We start from the raw sequence: 18,936 nt of genomic DNA on the forward strand, positions 1-18,936 counted from the left end.
CCAGAACAGGCTTAACTTGCTGCTCCATACCACTAGGCTTCATCCAGCCTTCCGTTATACCCGATCGCTGGCGAATGAGGAAAATGCCAGACACACGACCCTAGTAAACTGTTCATAAACAATGATTAACTTTAGTATCTTTATAATGCCAATATTGTCGGAGTGCCTGCAAGGGTCTCCACAGAGGCCCGACGAGCAGACGGAGTGAAGAGTTCACACAAGTAAACTGCACGAAAAGCTTGCTTCATTGAATTTGTCGGCCGAGAGTGTTTGGCAAGCAATGGTTCGGGGATTAGGAGCACAAGAGTTCGGTGCTACGTACGTGGGGGCGGGGGGAGTTGCACAGAACTATGGCGGTGTAGCATGGGCTGGCTTCGGTTCGCACACAAGGGGTGGCGACGAGGGACATCCTGAGGGCATCCTTGAAATTTCCTACTGTGACAACTCTTTCTATCAAAGCGGCCAGTCATGCTTATCAGTTTTGGAGCTCGAAATATTTGGTGTCCTGCTGGCAACTCGAACATAAATTCTAGTTGACCATTAGATGTTGCTGTCAATATACAGCTAATTTCCCGTACGAATAGATATTACTCTGAGCCATTACAGACGCACATGGCACGAGTCTCGCAGCAAGCCATGTCCGTAGAAGCAGGTGGTGCTGCTGAACGTATCGAGGGTCCTTGTTCCTAGCCTAGGATCGTTGTGAGCTGTACAGCACCAGCACTTAAGATCAAAGACTCTCATCACGGCTATTGCCGTGATGAGAGTCTTTGATCTTGGCAGAGAGCTGCGGTGAGTTGCAACCAAGTCGAAAGCCCTAGATGAACGTTCAACAAAACCAGTTGACATTTCTTCCATTCCCTGGTCGTTTTATTCACAGCGGCACACTTCCCTGGGGTTGATGAGGAGGGGATGCCGCTTGTCATGCCTTGCAGACCACGCTGCTGCAACTCGTGTTGCAAGGCAGCCCCTCATGCAGGTGTACGCAAGCCCGCCTTTTGATGCCCTCACTAATAATGTGTGCAAGCGTTATGCATTCACTCGGTACTCCGAAGCTAACGTACACTCAAGTAGCAATATTCGTACAGTACCAGATAGATCACGTTGAATATAGCCCCCTGGACTTGTCGCTCAGGCAGCGAATGCCTTTATGTGCCTTTGTACAAAACCAAGGCACATGAAGGCTGCGCTGCCCTCTCGTGCCTTCGTTTTGGGGCGGAGCAGGGGGGCGCAAAAGGGGGTTAGGGCTTAGGACCCAAAAATAAGAAGGGGAAAATGGCAAGTTGTGCTAGCAGCGCATACCGTTTCAGGTGGAGGCATTCTTCATGAATTGCTTTTCGTGAAAGCGCACTTCCGGCCAGGAGAGATGCAGATACCGCACGTTTTTGAGTGGGACAGTGCAGCATGAGTTAGTTCAGGAGCCTTCACTTGGTTTATGTTGCGTCTAAACGCGTGCAAACGTTCTACAAGTACATTCAGAGGTAGAGCCTGCAGCAAAGGAAGCTTGGCTGAAACTCCCTTGCGCGCACGCGTGGGGCTAACTTGTATTACTATCCACGGCGAGGCGCGCTGCAACCCCATATCTGGCTGCCTCCTCTCCGCAACACCCAGGCCGTGAGCTCAACGCCCAAGACGCCTAAGGACAGGGGAAGGAGGTCAGCTGCTTATGAGAAACTCCTGCTTTAGGTCTTTACCTACACGGCAGCTCGCCTCTGTCCTACATAAAGGCCAGAGAGCAACTGTTATAGAGAGCCTCCCCAGCCTTCCGTCACTTCCCTACAGCAGGGCAGATACTGTGACAGAGGAGAAAAGGGTATGTCTGCGACAAATATTTGAAAAATATGGTTAGGCTTTCTTCTGAGTTCTCATTCCACTAATTACTGCTGTGCACCAGGCCGCCCTGCTGTGTAGGTCAGGTACATTTCCCTCGCCTCTCCCGATGAACGATGAGGTGCCACAAACTGTAGCGAGAGCTCTCTATCTAATCAACGGGCTCTAACGCGCTGCAAAGGAATAAAAATACTTGAGAGTTTCCAGAGGCAGATAAACGGCAGCCTAACACGAACGGCCCAAGGGCCTAGGCGGCCTGACACGAGTTGCAACGAACCCCGCTGCAACTCGGGCCGCAAAGCAACACCGCATGCAAACCCGACAAATCCCATTTAGTTGCATGCACTAGTAGTATAGAGAACTGCTGAACACTTAATGTCCCGCATACAAACTAACTCAGGCAATGTTTCAGCAGCTGCCGTGCCACCCAGAACAACGAAAGTCATCGGCCTTATTCGAGAACCGTGGGGAGCTGCAACGACGCCAAAAGATCTAAGGTACGAGTGTGATAAAAGGAGTTGGTGTCCCTCCCTAGTCTCCAGGTATCCTGCGCGCAGCGGTTTAGGTCCTGAGGGCGGTGTAGGAGGAAGCATCCTGACGTGAGTTGCACCTCACTGCAACTGATGATGCAAGTCAGCCGCACGCGTCGGCACGACCAAACTTTCTTTGTTGCCTCTGTAGACACTTATTGAACATTTGTATTTCCTTCCAGACACACGCCACGATCAGTTCCGTTTGCCCACGCCACACAGCGCATGCAGACAGCAGAGCCAAAACAGAGCAATGGAGAAGACTGATATCAAGTAAAAATCGAATTTAACGCCACATAGCCTTGACGAGGCACCCCCTTTTCTACTCCTTGAAGGTTTGGGAAGCTCGCTGTCACCCAGCTGGGGGCTGCCCTAGCAGCGCCCTAACCTGTTACCATATTTCGTTAGCTTTTATCCCTGTTCTACTGTTAGCTTGGAAGTCAGGGTTGTGACATCTCCTCAACTCTGCTGCTGAGCAGCAGTTGGGAGCATGCGACAGCAGCCAGTGGCTGCAGCGGTGTTTGGGGCTTTGGCAGGCTGCAAGTCAAGCCTGCAAACGATTTCCTCTAGAGGCGAGTAAAATTCTCTTCGTGTTTTTGCCACTCTTACTGACTATCTGCTGTTTACTACGAATTCGCAGCAGCTGTTTCGGTCTTGGCCGTTTGTGTCGCGAATATGACGTACGGCTCCGGCACCGTGGTGATGCCGATATTTCGGCGCGCGATGATTGGCGTTTGCGGCTTCATCTCGCTTTATGTAACTATGGAGCTGGCGGGCAAGCCCATCTATGCCCAGGTCACCACCAAGCTCGCCAAAGTGAGGCAGAACCCATAGGGAACTGCACATCACCTCTCTTCCACCATCGCTCGGCCCGGCGCAGGCACTCTCTCCATAGCCAAAAACTGCAGAGAGCGGTTGGGGAGTGTCTGTTCGGCATCTTTGGCGTTTGTCCGTGACTTCCTACATGTGCACGATACCCATGCCTCGCAGTTCCTCCTCCAGAATGGCGGGCGGCAGCTCTTCCCACACATTCGTCGATTCAGAGACAGCCATTGCCTTCAGTCATACCCGTATTGTTGGAGAGCGCACAGTCGTCATTTCTGCTTCACCGGATAGCTTCCAGCGCTTCGGCGGAAGAATGTCCGAGGGTGTTAGGCGTGCAGCAGACTGAGGGCTATCAGGCTGCGTGGGTTTATTATGGGATGTGTGCATGCATTCAGGTGTATCCATTTGTGTACATGTGTGTAACCCTCCGTCTTTGTGTGCATGCAGATGCGCAAGGAAGCATCGAGTGGGGCCCATGCTTCAGGAGGTCACTAGGATCCCAAGATTGTTCATTTATTACTTGCATAATTGTAGTCATTCCTGCCGACGGGTCCCTCTGCCAGTCCTGAAGTCCTTTACCATCCCTATTTACCCCCACCTTGTGCGGGAATGATCTCGGCGCCATGCGCTATTTTCTGCAAGCCGCAGGAACTCGTACGCCATTAGAGTCACAGAGATGGCTATGCGCTTGCCAGCCAATCACCCTTTACCTTACTCTAAAGAGTTTTCCAACTGCTGAAGCGCAGGACTGTTTCTTCATCACCTGGTGTAATTACGCATTCCCCCCTCTCCCACTTATTGACTATGTGCATGGACCTCCGGCGTCACATGACGGGCAATGGCTTAGGCCGCAAGGCATAGTTAGTACTTTTGCCGGAAGTAGATACAGACGACCGCGCAACTTCCCTCTTCCTTGTAATTAGTAGTTCGGCCAGACGCCATGGCATTTGCACCTTTTGCGCTGATGTCAGAACACTAATGAGGACTTACTCACAAGAACAGGATATCCGTAAGTGGAGGTTTAAAAATTTTTTACTTTAACAGACTCGACGATATCGCTTCTTCGCTGCCATGGAGCCCGTGGCTGGAGTTTCTTTTCCTCCAAGGGCAGCACATATGCTCACTGGGGGACTCTTCGATATGTAGATTTATCCGCGTGATGAGCTCAAGTGCACTGTGTGTACCAATTAACTATAAGAAGCCAAAACAAACCACCGGTGGCCACGTGCGGACGGCTCAGCAATACCGACGCGTTCATCGCCATGCTCATAAATTTGCGTGGTGCAGGAATCAGGTTTTTTGTTTTGCCTGTGGTTTGCGTTTCCCCTGCCTCGAAATAAATTTCCATCGAAAACACTGCCGTTAGTTGCCGTTACACCGCTCACTTTTGCGCTGGTGTGCACTCTTCAGCACATCAGGGGATGTAGATGGAGCTCGTGGCTCTGCTACGTTTCGTCTGAAAGTATGAGGAGTGCCTGTTGCTTGGAACGACTGAGGTGGGCGTGTGCCTCCAGAATCTAAGGGATTATTCTCTGTTAACACCGGATGAAAACACTGAACCTGCTACTGTTGCGAGCTGCAGGAAGTTTGCAAAAGCAAGGACGCCTTCGTTTCCCCTAGAATTTCGAACGCATGGAGTTGGCCTGGTTCTTTCTGCCGCTGGCCCCTGCTGCCGCAGCCCGGGAGCTGCATTGTTTTCTGGTGCGGCGCAGCGAACCCTGAATGCACGAAAATTCAATAAATTGCATTATTAGACACGCCACGCCACGGCCCCTCCCTTCCCCCCCCCGCCCGACTCCCCACGTACAAGCACAATGCACAATGCTTGTGGGGGCATCGCCCGATGCCGGATGAGTGACAGCATAACTTATAAGAGAGTGGCTTATGTATTCATAGATATATATATATGAGGCTTCTGTGGAGGAAGTCAAGCTTATGGCGCCACGGAGAAAGCGGATTCACCTACTCAGCCCAAAAGACTGAGTTGCAGTGCTTCAAGGACATACAAAAGAAATGTGGAGGCGTTGTCGGGCAATTGGACTCTTATTCTAACTTCATGTTCGCCATTCTAAAGCAAATTCTGCGTAAGACGCAGGGGACCACTGGGTTACGAGTGCAGTTTTGATGTATGGCCAACCTGCAGCCATTGCTAGCCCGCCGGGACCTCCTTCTGGTGGCTTTTGCGGCTTAAGACGATACTTGTTGCCATCTTAACTAGAGCAAGAAACTGGGGGAGCCGTCATGAGTCGCTGCACGTAGCGACGGGCCGACGGGCCCAACAGCGGCCGACGCAAGAGTCCATCTTCCGTGCTGTGTATTTCATTGAAACACGTCTCACACGGTTAGAAGAGGCCAACTGAATGTTTTGGGGCTAGAAAGTTGGGGTTCACTGGAGCGTTTAAGTCTTGCCACAGCCCCCTCCTGCCAGTCCACCGTCGGCTGCGCCGGCGCGAAACTTCCCTCCGGTAAGGGCCTGCAGTGAATGTCCATCTACATTTTTGTTCAATTGACTTTTGAAAAAAATACCGATCGGAAAATAAGCCGCAGCGCTTTGGGTTCAAGCTGTGGAGTCTCCGATTTGACGCATCCTTCCCGACTGACCGACCTCCCGACTGGGAAGCGGAGGGTCACAACCATCCTCTGTCTTGCGACTTGCCGTCCCCTTCACGCAGAATACGTTCGCTAAATAAATGCATGGCGATTAAGGCCTAAGACTTCTCAATTAGGGCAGGGCCTTCGCGCGACCAACTGCAGCTGGTCACTGCACCCTCTCTCTCCGGTCGAGCTGCAGGGAAGCTGGAAGCGGGGCATACACACACGCTTGGGATCCAAATGGATAGGCAACCAACTCAACAGCAGCATCTGCTGCAGCCTCACCAGCAGCAACAAAACCAGTACCCGCGCCAGCAGCAACAACAGCAACCCAACCACCCTCAAAGGCAGCAACTGCACCATATGCCGCCGCATCAACAACACCCTCAGCAACATCAGCAAGAAGAACAACGCCAACGCATAGTGATACAGAAAGAAGCCTCTGTCCTCTCCCACCGAGCAGCGAGTCTACCACCCTCCACCAGGCAGGCATCCCCTCGTGTTCCAGCTCAAAGCATTCCCAACCACATCCAGCAACAGCAGAACCAGCAAATGCATCAGCAGCAGAGACAGCAAATGCTTCACCAGCAGCTCGGTGGCAACGGCCTTGCAATGAGACCCACACAGACGCAGCAGCAACTTCCGTTCGCTGAACAATACAGGCAGCAAATGGCAGAGTCTCAGAAGGGGGAAATTATCGAGGCCCCACTTCTAACTGGCCCAGCAGCAGGGGCCTCCCGCTTTGATGTATTCCGAGGCCCCTCCCCTTGCTACTCGAACCCCCCTGTATACCCCTCCTTCCCATTGTCAGGCGCGGCATCATCAACGCTCCAGCACCAGTGGCAGCAGCAGCAACAGCAGCAGTGGCAGCAGCAGCAGCAGTGGCAGCAGCAGCAGCAGTGGCTGCAGCAGCAGTGGCACCAACAGCAGCTGATGCAGATGCAACAGCAAATAAGGCCCCTCTATGGAGCCCCTGGGTGCGCCGAGCCTATGAAGCCAACCAGTGCGATGGTACGCGCCTGACGTGAGTCAACGGTCTCCAGTGCATAGAGTTTCTGAATATGGTTCAGCATTCCCTGTATTGTGGTGTCTGTTCAGCTGCGTCCGACCCAGCTGCTTCCTATGCGGCTGCTAGGAGACCTCCGGCTGTACGTCCCCCACCGCGAACCCTTTTTGGGAGAAGGCGGGTAGGTCTCTCATTGCTTGATGCTTCTCATTGGTTACGGTTTCACGGTTAGGGCTTTGCTGTCTATTTTCCATTTAAAGTCCCGTTCCCCTTCTGCCGGCACATAGCCCCATCTCCCTTCTTCCGTCTGTACTTGCGTCTGCTCTCTCCAGAAGCGTGCACATGTACCTTCTGGGCAAGCAGGTAAAGCACTCTGTGGCTACAGACGAGGCGGAGGAGTGCACCCGAGACGTTCTGACCCTCATTGAGGCCAGGGAGGTTCCCGCAGATAGCACGATGCCCCTGCTCATACACGACGTGTGTACCTCCCTGCACCTTACCCCAACTCTAAACCCTGACGCAAACAGCTGCGTAGAGGCTAAACCTTAGACCTTCAAATATTAAAATATTAAAGTTTGAACACCTCCATGAAAAATTCCCTCGCCATTCTAACGTTGCCAGATGTCGGGGGCTGCCTTAGAGCTGCAGTACAGATGAATTGGCTTTGGATGTTAGGTTTTAAGATCTAGGGGTTCCACCACACATATCCATCCCCGCCCCTGCTGTGCTTCCTGAGTGCAACTGGTTCATCGCAGGGCCGTGTGGTCTGCGGAGGCCCTGAGGTATGCCTTCGATATTTGGCCAAAAAGCTCGGGCAGTACGGCAGCGATCATCTCAAGGACGCACTGCAAGACAGGCTGGTGGGCGCCCTTGCTTCTTCCACTGCTCCTTCTGTTTGTGCCTACGCCGCTGCAGCTAAGGACCCAACAGTACTGGTTGCTCCTGGCGATCTTCTATGAGTAGCTCCGCCCATGAAGCCCCTAGTGCCCCACGTTGCTCTTTTCTCCATGCACTTTTCGTTTGTGCGCCGCAGCTGATGGACCTCAATACTTGGTTCAATGTTCAGCAAGCCGCAGTTCAGTCCATTCTCTCTCCAGATTCGGTGGCTAAGGATGCCGTCAGCGACTACCTTAAGGTAGGTCAACAGTGAGAAACGAGCTTGTACTCCTATTGCAGTAGTAGCAGCACCAGAAACAGCACCAGTAACGGCAGAAGAGTGCTGCAGGCTGCGGCACTGTCTGTCGCAGAGCCGGCGTCATTTCTACCTGGAAGCCGAGAAGCTCTTATCGTTTTTCAACAACAAATACGCGTCCGCAACGCAGCAGGGGCTTGATGGCTCGCTGAGGGCCCCCAGCGTCACGCTTGACGCCTCCATAAGAGGACCGATGGTTACACGACTGCATCCTTTCTTTCTTGGGGAAGAAGACTCCCTGGCAGACTATTTTCTCTTCTCGCTCATTGACGACGATCAGAGGATAGCCGAGTGTCTTATCAGCAGCGGCAGCGAGGGATGCTCCAGTGGAGAGCAAAAGCAGCAACAGCAACAGCAACGGCACGGAGACTCTGAAACTTCAGAGGTGGAAATGCACTACTTCAACGAAACACCTCACCTGCACGCCCTCTACGTGTCTCTGCTGAACCTGCCTCTTATACAGGAGGCGTTGCTCTCAAACGACAGTCAGGAAACAGCAGCAGAAGCAACACCAGGAACAGCAGCGGCAACTGCACCTGACGAGGAAAGCCCAGATGTTTCCGGGCGACCAAAGGAGCGTATGGTGCCTTGCGTTGCTACGGAGGCCTCCACTGCTGCGTCCGTTAGCGACTCACCCCTGCAACACCTGCAGCGGCAGCAGCTGCTGCAGCTGCAACAGCAGCAACTGAAGCAGCTACAACAGCTGAGTACGTCAGAAACGATGCGCGCAGCAGCCCTCGGTCGCACGCCTTCCCAGTCCATTGGCATCAGCACTACTCCGAACTAGTTTCACCCAGATTGTTACGCATAGTTCGCAGCAGCACTAAACTCTTATGGAGGCCAGCATCCTGATACGACCTGCTGCCTCGAGGATACACACTTGGCTCCCTTGTGCAATGAAGAAGACGCCCTTTCTTGCTAGCATTCAGAGGCACGATTTTGCCCAGTGTCCTGTAGAATTCTTCGCGAAGGGCATGTGTTCTTGTCTGCAGGCCTAACTGGATCCCTCGTCCAGTGTGGGGAAGGGCCCCAGCCTTACTTCTTACCACCTGTGGGGGGCAGCTACTGCCTACCGCGGACCCCTGGAGCTGCTGCAGCGCTGCACACCACCCTGCCCGGGGGAGTTTCAGGGGGGATCATTGGTGGTCCCTGTGCCTTTTCCAGCGGTGCTGGCTACATGCAACACATGATGCCTCCGCAGGCAGCAGCCGCAGGGGCCCCTTATAGTGGGACATGCGCGGGGGCCCCATGCTACTGGCAACCCCTGACACCTGGGGGACCGCCACAACGCCAGCAGAACGTACAGACAGCAGAATGCAACGCTTACACAGCCGTGAATCCTGGTAATGGTCATGCACAGCAGTTGCAGCTGCACCTCCAGCAGCATGCAGGCCAGAAAGGGCCCAGCATGCCTCATGCGCAGCAGCCGCAGCAACACGCAGCCATGAACCCACCCCACTGCCCTTCCCCGCAGATAGCTGTCGGAGGCGATCTCGGGGGAGCTGCCAAATGAATCCATGGCCCATCCGGCAGCAGTAGGAGCACAGATGGTATTCGCTGTCACCTAATTGCGTCATACATGACTTATGCATGTCCAAGACCTTTCCATCTGTGTTTGGATATAAATGCATCGTGAGAGTAACACACATGTGACTGCCGTGGCCTCGCTACGTTGCAACTTCCCTTTTGGTTGGGAGGTTCAAAGTTCCCGTAGGCGTGCTTCCAGAGCCGCCTGCTGAATCGTTTTGTGTCCATCACATTTGGCCTTTCCGAACCTTAAAAGACACCCGCAGGCCTCTCAGGCATCACTATAGTTTTGCGGCCCTACTCGCATCGCCGCTCGTGAACATTCTGAGTATCGTCAGATCTATGGTAAATCCGGAGTAAAGTAAAGCTAAAAAGCCATGCAACGATGCTGTGGCGTGAGCTTACAGTGGCCTTGCTTCGATGCCCTAACCCCATAACCGCTAGCAGCCAGGGTCCAAAAAGGCAGCAGTACCACGGAAAAAGGCAAATGAAGCAACTGCTGACCTTGCACGTGCCTCTTCTGCAGTAGCAGCGTTTAGTGTTGGACTTGGGCAGTCGTCCCCAACACGTATTGCCGCTCATTCCCCAATGGCCCCGCAGTGCAGCCTGAGCGTGCAGCAGCAGGTCCTTGCTAGTGCCCAGGTGGCTCGTAGCAGCAAAACATTGGTAAACCCCTACAACAAATTGCATTCTCGCGGAAGGGACTCAAGCTCTACTTGTCCAGAGGGGCGTAGGGACCCGTGAGGAGTTCATCAGGCGGAGGCGCGAACGAGAGGCGGTTGGGGCCCCGCCGCTCCGGAGAAGCCGAGCTGCAACAGCAACGCCCACTAACGAGTCGCTTTATAGTACAAATACAAGAAAAGCAAGTGCGCTTTCCATAACTTCTCATCCAATGCATGCACCTAACCGCTCTCACACGGCTGCACAGCGGAATAAAGCAGCAATGCAGCGCCCCAATGGCAATAGGGTCATTTATAACGTGCTTCTACCGCAAAGAAATTCCCATGGTTTTCACAACAATAATCAAGAACAGCACGTTAGGTGGGGCGGCGTGCGGAGACCTGGGACTCACCGTGATCTCTGTCCCCTTTTCTTCCGTCTCTCTTCCGCCTCCTTGCGTCGTCGCATCATCTCCGCCTCGTCTGGCATTGCAGACTGCCAGAAAGAGGCGGCTGCTGCTCCCCTGATGTCTTGGCCGGGGGAAGGGCTGAGAAGCAGAGATTACAATATACACACTCATAGACTCGGTAGGCCATATCCACATATTGCACACATGCAAACATACTAACCGCTCTCCGCATTCGTCTAGAAATGCAAACTGCGCATTGCATGCGCTGCATTTCAAATCACCACTAGCGTCCCAAGACGCAAATCACGAAATACAACTTGAGAGCTAAACTCAGCTGCTTCCTTCCTGTACTCTACCGGGCGAAACCGACACCAGAGGCAAAATGAAAAACAGCGTCAACAGAGGCTGCAGCAACACTAGGTATTCGTGTTGCAGCGCGGTAATGACTAACCCGTAGGGCGACTGCAACACACGCAGCGCAAGTCACAACAAGGGTTTGAAATCACTGCAGTGGTCAAATATTCACAAGGTATCCACACAGCTGTTCAGCACTTAGCGGTTACGGTAGGAGCCTCAGGTGCGTAACTCACCTCTCGCCATCCTCCTCTGTGGCCTGTGGGTGCTGCGAACAACGCAAACATCAGCAACCTGAAAAGCAAGGATCTTACATGCAAGTGCCTCAAAACGCAAGCGCTGAGGCTCGCAAGTGCCAGGTCCCCTCGCCCTTCGCATGCGCTGCCATATCTGCAGGGTTAGCCCAAACATAAAGCTTAAGCCATAGCGCTTCGTACAGAAGTCCGGCCGATAGGCAACCATGGTACTGTAGGCTGTACATTCACGAATGCATTCAACACTAAACACTAAACGCGAGCGAAGCTGTAGAATGATCCGCGCATAATCGATGCCATGCAGTGACCGCGCGTGTAGGCCGGCGTGGCCATGGCTTTAGGGGTTAGAGATGAGGGTTTACAGGTGTCCCGTGTGAAACCATGAGCGTTGTGCTGCCTCCAGGCCTCCTCAATGCAGACGAGTCTCCACCGCAGCAGCCTTAAAGCCTTCTCTGTAGCCCCTTGGGTGCAGGCCCTGGCGACATAGCGCAGCCCCGTCCTCTCTGCCCCCCCATGGGCATAGCCTTCGCCACACGCATTTCAAACCACAAGCATTCCACTCCGGGTTCTTAAGATGCCACTCGTGCAGCCAAGCCCTCGACTCAGCAATTAAGTATTGGCCACCCCCCGCCGGGAGGTTGCGCTACACCAAAGAAAAGCACTAAATCCCCCACAGCCCAAATTGCCTCAACGCAGGCAGGGGCAACATCATGGCTGAACGCGTTAGTTGCTTTGTCGGCTCGCTATGCAACACCTAGATCTCCTTTGGGTTGTTTTGTAGCGTAGGTAGGGTTTACGGTTTAGGTGGTCCGCTATCTCACCTTGAGGCTGGTCGGGCTCAATATCTATCAGGGCTCCCGTCCGCTGGCAAACGTCCTTCAGGAATTCGTCCTGCAAGCATAATAGACCACCTAAATTTTCCAGCTGCAAACCCGTATGCCTAAACCGAAGCTACTCAGTAGCACCCACTTCCTGGGAAGCGGCTTGGAAACCCTAGGGAGCCCTATATATCCCCCAAAGCATCCCCCAAAGCGCCGTCAGCAAACACTTGGAGATCCGCACGGACCCTCAAGCCAACCAGCGGACATCATCGCCTTCCAGCCAACAAAGCGACCCCTTCATACCCCGGCAACACGAGAAGAGAGACAAACTCAAGCGCAATTTGGGGCGCAAGTGGTGCCGGGATACGCCTATACGCCGGCTTCCCCTCCCCCAGCGCTGTGCTTTTATCAAAAAGTGCAAGTTAATCAGAAGAGCCACAGGAGTCTCATACTTGGCTCCTTCGTGCTTGCCTTACATTTTCTCCTGCCATGGCTGTCGCGCAGTCGAACGTCTCGTCATCTGCTGCGTCTGCGGGGGCTGGGAGGTACTGAGGGGGTCCCAAGCAGCTCCCTGAGATAAGATGCAACAAAACATGGGGCACGTGGTCTAGGGTTTAGGGCTAAGGCGGGCCTAACGCTTGGCAGGTTATGGTTCGATGCCACTCGAAAATGAACATGAACCTCACATGCAGCAACAGCTCCTCTGAACACGGTCTCCTGATCTTCCCCCACGACTCTAACATACACCCCTTGAGGCGTCTGCTGCTGTTGCTGCGGTTGCTGCTGCTGCAGCGCGGAACCACGGAGGACAAAGCCTGCCCCTGTGCGGCGCCTCAAAGACGCGATGACTTCTATGTGCTGCAGCTGCTGCCACGCGTCTGGGCTCGCTGCAGTAACCCCACAAACCCCAGCCTGCAACGGCAGGTCCAAGATCCAAACTCCATTTTCCAGCTGTCTCTGCAACACAGCAGCAGCACCGGCAAACCACGGGCGCGTGCATCAGCAGCAGCAATGGCAGAAAACCGCGCACTCCCCAATGGCTCGATGGCTGCTGCAAGACAGCAACGATGTGTGGGCGTGAGGTCCTTCAAGCATCAGGTAAGGGCAGGTCTGTCCTACTGCCGTCTTTTTGATATCTGCTCCCAGCAGGTCGGGATCCCTCAGATCTGGTTTGGGAATAGCCGCGCAGACGGTGGCCATCGCCCGCACTGCTGCCTTGCGGGCTCGCTGCTGCATCAGCTGTAGATACACCCACAGCAAAAAACCAGCTGCGGGGTAACAGTAGGCCCTATAAACAGTGCGCGCCACTACTATTTCTACAGCTGCTGTTCCTGCTGATGTGGTCGCCCTGTACCTGTTTCTGCTGCGCTGCAATGGCTGCTGCAGCGTCAACCGAATTCCATGACCCTTCGCTTCTTCCTGGGACCGGCAGGATATGTGGTGGTTGTTTGTCTGCTGCTCCGTGAGCACCTCCCTGATCGTAGGAAGAGGCACCCCTGGGGGAGACATGGTGAAGCCCCCCTCTGTTTCCAGGTGGAGGCCCCTGGGAGAAGCCTGACTCGTGGGGCCCCCCGTAGTCAAAGTTGGAAGGACCCCTGGGCGAGATGTGGCTGCCCCTGGAGGCAGAGGCAGATGGGGGTCTGTGGGAAAATCCTGATCCTGTGCTAGAGGTGGACGGCGGAGGCCCCATGGGCGCCGGCGGCACCGAAGGTGTGGAGAGGCCACCTTTTGAACGCGCGAGAGAGGCGGCGATGGCCTGGGCCCGCTGGATGGATTCGGCTATGGAGGGATCGGGGGCCGGCGAAGATCCGCCGACCCCTGCACCAGAACCTGACATTCCTAAGCTTCAGACCCTAAATCGTGAACCCCAGTCCCCACCTCCTGCCCTCAACCCAAACTTAGCCTTTGTCAACCGTGGACCCCTAGCACCAAGGTCTTGGTCGCTGCCCTGGGACGAAATATCGGGAAACAGCTAATATGCAATGCTAAAGAAGCACCAAGATCGTGACAATCCATGGAAAATGTGAAGTAGAACCTAAAACCCTAATCCCTTGTGAGGCGGTCGTTGCATCCGGTAGTCGCGCATGCGCGCAGACCCCTCCGAGTTGACCGGCGCTTCAGTCAACAAAAAAAGAAAGAAATTGCAATTCGACTTTGTGTTAAACCGCGAGCCAGTAAATTTTGTGAGCCTTGGGCTTCAGTATCGGCTCTCGTCGAGCCCCGAGTTGCATGCAATCTCAGCCAGTACCACAGCAGACGCCCAAGCGCAGCAATCCGAGCGTTAGGCACGTCACGTGGCATACATGCCTTAAGAAAACATATTGCAACTTAGTCAATATGATAACATACCCGTCCCATACTCTATGGTGACCCTGTACACCGTGGAGAACAGGGGTGGGAGCTAATGAAAGTAGGGTGCATTGCATGAAGTTACTGCAAGGCAAAGTGCCCTGAGGGCCCCCTCTAGTTTGTGCGCCTAGTCTTCTAAGGGCATCTGAATGGGAATTATTAGAATCACACACCTTTCTGCGCGTACTCTGAGTAGGATGTGAGACGCTCACATTCATATTGATGTATAAGTTTGCTTTGCCCTGCAATTAGGTTCTCTAACCGGCCGTCCGACACACCTGAGGCCAATCTGAAGGAAAACGCTCTTCTAATCAGAACATATGTAACCATTTATGTTTGAATGCATGCTTATGGCTAAGGCGGTTTCGGTGTGTGGTTCATGCCCTCCAGCCGGTAGGACCGTCTCGTCTACATGTTTATCTTCGGGACTGCTCGCGCTCCATACATATTATCACAGGAAAAACAGGTGTCTGGAAGCGTCGACCTTGCTGGTGTCTAACGCTGTATAAAGGTGCCCTTCAGGCGCATGCAGCCCCGAGCTCCTGCCCCCCTTAGATCGCGGGGATGGCTGTAGGGAAGGGTGTGAGCGCAGGAGACGCCTCAGGGGACAGCTCTAGTGCGGAGTGGGGGGTTGAGAGTTGGAGGGTCTCGGGGCTGCTGTGCTTGTATTCAGTGGCTAGAGGGGGCCCTTCGTGTCTCCCTCGCTTGAACCTATATGCTGATGGGCCCCCAACCCGGGGGCCCCTCCCGGACCCGTGAATGGCCCCTGCCTTAGCCCGGTGCAGCCACTCCAGGGCAAGTTGCTGGGCCCTCTCTTTCCCGAACTTTTTGGACTGGAACACCTTATATCTCGCTTGTGGCTCTTCCATCCAGAAGACTCTGAGGAGCGCCCACACACACGCATACAAGCCTGAGTAGCGATGCATCTGACTGCAGCACAAAGCCAAACAAAGATAAACACAGGTGCTGACGAGGGCCAGCCTAGTGAGGAGCCGGCGGCCTTGAGTGCGTCGTTTGGCCTATTTCACAAGTGCGCTCCTACTGCGCTTAACTAACGCTGTTACTCCAAGAAACGCCAGAAACATAGTCTGTGAATATGCCCGAGTGCTAAGGCTAGTTGTGGAGTTTAAAGCATAGGCGTTAGGCTGTCTCTTGAGTCTGGGACATGCATGTACCTCCATTCTCTGCTTTCTCCATCGTATTGCAGCACGGGTTCCACGGGTCGACGAGGCCCCGCGGCAGCAATGGCTGCCAGCATCTCAGGTGGCAGAGGAAGGGGCTTCCTAAATCCTTTTCTGGTCCTCACGGGTACAGCAGCGATTTCCATCACTGTCTGATGACCACCGTTTCCGCTGCTGCAAACCGCATCTCTTGTTTCTTCTCTCCCTCCGTCTCTCCAGCGACTGCCGGCGCAGCCCGGCGTGCCCTCAGGGCCCCCAGTGAACTTCCCAGTCCGGTCTGCTTCTCGGATATCTGCCCAGGTGGCTCCTTGCCCTGTTACAGGTCCGCCTGCGGTCGAGGAGAGGGGTTGGTGTGCGTTGGGCCTTAGGCAAAAGGGGGTTCCAGTGGTCCTTTTACTGGAAGAATAGAGCAAGCTGTTCCCGCAGTCTCTGGCGCTTCGGAATCCTTCTGCCAATTTGTTTCTGTCCCGTACTCCTCCGTCTCGTTTACGTCTCCCATCCCGAGTGTACGGCTTTCCGGTCTCCAGTGCCTTGCCACCGCAGAAACGAGCGCTGCAGCTTGGCAAAGGAAGGAGCGGCCTCCCACCGCCACCCTCCGCTCCGCTCTCCCCCGCCTCATCTTCAGAGGACGCAAGCCACTGTACCCCAGAGCATACAAACGCGTCCGCACACAAAGCCGTCCGTGGGTAGCGACTCACGTTTTGAGAGGACCCCTTTGGGGGCCCCTCAAACCCTAACAGAGGTGCAAACAGCCCAAGGCATGATCGGCCTTCTTCCTTCTCCTCGCTGGAAAAGTTCCCCATTCCGTACCCGCGCTTCTTCACCAGTGTGGGATTCCATGGCCTCACTTCGCTGCTGCAGCTGCTAGTATCCGTGCCGTCGCATTCGGTCCTCTGGGGGACCGCCCACTGCTGTGCGGGACTCCCCCAATCACTTATTGGAGAGCACGACTCAGGGAGGGGAGGCGCGCAGACGGCATCACCAGAGGACAAGGCAGAGCCGTTTCCAGGTACCAATCGGCCCAATGAGGTACATGCGGAACTGTCCCCTCCAGCGGATGACAGGATGGTTGGCATTGGCAGCAAGGAGTCTCCAGTAGGAGACCAGAGGCCCGCCTCTCCCGATCTCTGAGCAGCACGAAGGGCCCCGTAGCGGTCCTGAAGGAGACAATACAGCAAAGATACCGAAACACCCCCAAGTAATCAAGGGCAAGACGAAACGACTGCGAAAGCTCTCAGCTAGCAGAACTGGAGGCCCCTTCGCCCCTATCCCCAAGAAATACAGGAGACAACTGCAACATCCTATAGCTGAACGGGATTCAGCCCTCAAGCTTGTTGGGCCTTTGTTGTAAAAGCGCTTGCATTTCTTTGCTTACGCCGGCAATCTTCTTCTGCGGGGCCACTTGTGTCGGGCCCTCCCCTCCCGAAGGCGCCGTGGCCGCTGCTCGCTGCAACAGCAGCTCGAGCTCCTGCTGCGGGTTCACGAGGTGGTTGTCAACCGTGCAGGTGCCCCCAAAGCCCCAGCGGACAGAGTCCTGAAGGGCCCCACACAGGCAGGGAGGCCCCCAACAGAGACCTGCCAGAAGATGCTCGAGACAATAACAAAAGCGAGGCTCACACGACGGGGCACTTTGTTCGCACACTGCAGAAGAGGAGCCCCCGCTTGGGCTCGAAAACGATGCCTCACTAGGACGAGTTGCTGCTACTTCTGTTGGGGTGTGTGCTGATGGTGTTGCTAGTATTTTTGCTGTTGCGTTTGTCGGGGTTGCTGCTGTTGTTGGTGTTGTTGCTGCTGCGGGGGACGCTGCGTTTGCTGCTATTGGTGTTGCTCCTGCTATTGACGTTGCAGTTGTTTCTGTTGCCCCTTCTGTATGGGTCACCGGTGCTGCCGTTGGTGTTGCAGCTGCTGCCGTTGGCGTTGTTGCTGCTGTGGTTGGTGTTGCTGCTGCTGCAGGTGTCGTGGGCGCTGCTGTCGGCGTTGTTACTGCAGCTGTTGGTGTCGCTGCAGCTGCTGGCGACAACGGTTCTGCAACTGCCGATGTAGCTTCTGATGAAGCCGGCTCTGCTGCGGCTGGACTGTTGCTGCTGCTGTAGGCCACGGGGAGTTGCTGAAGGGGCTGCCTGACGAGTTGATCGATGCCCGAGCAGTCGCCGTGGCTGTTGGTGTTGTATGTCATCGGAGTGCTGCTACGGACCTCTTTTACCGACGCCAGCAGAAGCAGCGGCTGCTGCTGAGAATTGGTTGCAGCAGCCTTTCCAATCTCAGAATCCGGTGCCTCTTGTGGACTGTCAAATCTGGTTTCAGCACGCAACCCCTTTGGCCCTCGCGCATCCTGCCAGCTGCGGCCGAGGGCCCCCAGAGGTGCCCCGCTCAAGGGGGCCCCTTTAGGCTCTGCCTCCTGGGTCCTGGGGTTCGGGTCTGCGGCCCCCACAAGCAGACATCTCGGTGTCCGGTCTTGGCGCTGCTCCTGGGAAGTGGATTCAGGCGTATGTGGGTCGGCAGCACTACAGCAACGGCCGTTGTTGCTGCCGTTTGAGCTCTTGGTGAAGTCTCCCAGAACAGCCCTTCTGAGGAAAAGATTCATACGACCGCGCCACTTGTACTCCCCGCGGCTGGGGCTGCTTCCTTTACAACTGTTGGTGCAGTTGCTCTTGCAGTTGTCGCCGTTGTTGCTGTTGTTACTGCTCTTAACCGCCTCGGTGGAAGTGTAGGCAAGAGAAGGCTGCCGTTCTTCTGGCCTGCTAGAGGTACTGCAGACTGTGCTGCAGTCCATGTCCTTGGCTAAGTTGCAACAGCAGCAGCTACTGCTGCCGCCTTGTTCAACTCCCCACCATTTGAAGTCTCCCCTGCAACTACAAATGGGGCTACAGCACGTGTTACAGCTGCTGTTACAGCGGTTGTTTGCGCTCGCCTCATACCGGTTTGCGCAGGGGTCCAGACAACAGTAGCAAGCACGATGCCGTGCGGAGGCGGGGCTCTCTATGAGTCCGCCTGTGGAGGCCCAGTTCTCTGCAGGCTCATCTGCCCCAGATGGGCTGCTGCTGCTACTGCAACTGCTGCTGCAGCAGGTCACACCGATGGCGGGCAGCGTGAGCAGCTCCGAAGCCGTCGCAGTTCCCCCCTGCTGCTGCAGCACACCCAGCTTCCTCCCTCCTAGAGGCCCACTGGCCCCCACAGTGCTCAGGGCGATGCTTCCCCCCTTGGAGTGCATGGATACAATTGCCTTACCCCTGGGGTTCCCTTTATTGTTGCAGCTGGCCTCCCCCCTTGGTGGTGTCAGGCTTGACTGGTGTGCGTAGCTTTGGAACTGCAAAGTATGTTGGGTGTCTTTTCCCGACCTTTTATTCGCTGTCATCAATATTTTCTGCCAATGTATTTCGAGCCAAACTCTCTGCTAATGCTGCTA

General features: G+C 54.8%; 4 protein-coding genes across 4 annotated transcripts; 2 read left to right on the plus strand and 2 right to left on the minus strand.

The window, feature by feature from the left end:
* Window positions 1–6,017: 6,017 nt before the first annotated feature.
* Window positions 6,018–9,488, plus strand: EMH_0057460 (uncharacterized protein; the record flags this gene model as incomplete). Its single annotated transcript, XM_038022675.1, has 7 exons — window positions 6,018–6,788; window positions 6,876–6,964; window positions 7,116–7,260; window positions 7,539–7,643; window positions 7,817–7,918; window positions 8,031–8,682; window positions 8,968–9,488. 7 exons carry the CDS (start codon window positions 6,018–6,020, stop codon window positions 9,486–9,488), a joined length of 2,385 nt encoding a protein of 794 aa, XP_037878529.1.
* Window positions 9,489–10,214: 726 nt separating this feature from the next.
* EMH_0058570 (uncharacterized protein) lies at window positions 10,215–13,509 on the minus strand (the record flags this gene model as incomplete). The annotated part of the gene is made up of 8 exons (XM_038022676.1): window positions 10,215–10,311; window positions 10,575–10,709; window positions 11,162–11,193; window positions 11,600–11,703; window positions 12,001–12,070; window positions 12,477–12,571; window positions 12,687–12,957; window positions 13,120–13,509. The coding sequence occupies 8 exons, from the start codon at window positions 13,507–13,509 to the stop codon at window positions 10,215–10,217; spliced, it is 1,194 nt and encodes a 397-aa protein (XP_037878530.1).
* A 95-nt stretch (window positions 13,510–13,604) lies between these two features.
* EMH_0059680 (uncharacterized protein) lies at window positions 13,605–13,976 on the plus strand (the record flags this gene model as incomplete). The annotated part of the gene is made up of 1 exon (XM_038022677.1): window positions 13,605–13,976. The coding sequence occupies one exon, from the start codon at window positions 13,605–13,607 to the stop codon at window positions 13,974–13,976; it is 372 nt and encodes a 123-aa protein (XP_037878531.1).
* Window positions 13,977–14,900: 924 nt separating this feature from the next.
* Window positions 14,901–18,741, minus strand: EMH_0060790 (uncharacterized protein; the record flags this gene model as incomplete). Its single annotated transcript, XM_038022678.1, has 3 exons — window positions 14,901–15,228; window positions 15,525–16,687; window positions 16,906–18,741. The coding sequence occupies 3 exons, from the start codon at window positions 18,739–18,741 to the stop codon at window positions 14,901–14,903; spliced, it is 3,327 nt and encodes a 1,108-aa protein (XP_037878532.1).
* Window positions 18,742–18,936: the final 195 nt, after the last annotated feature.

Source organism: Eimeria mitis, genomic scaffold (genome assembly GCF_000499745.2).
Source record: "Eimeria mitis Houghton genomic scaffold, Emh_scaff4, whole genome shotgun sequence".
Taxonomy (NCBI): domain Eukaryota; phylum Apicomplexa; class Conoidasida; order Eucoccidiorida; family Eimeriidae; genus Eimeria; species Eimeria mitis.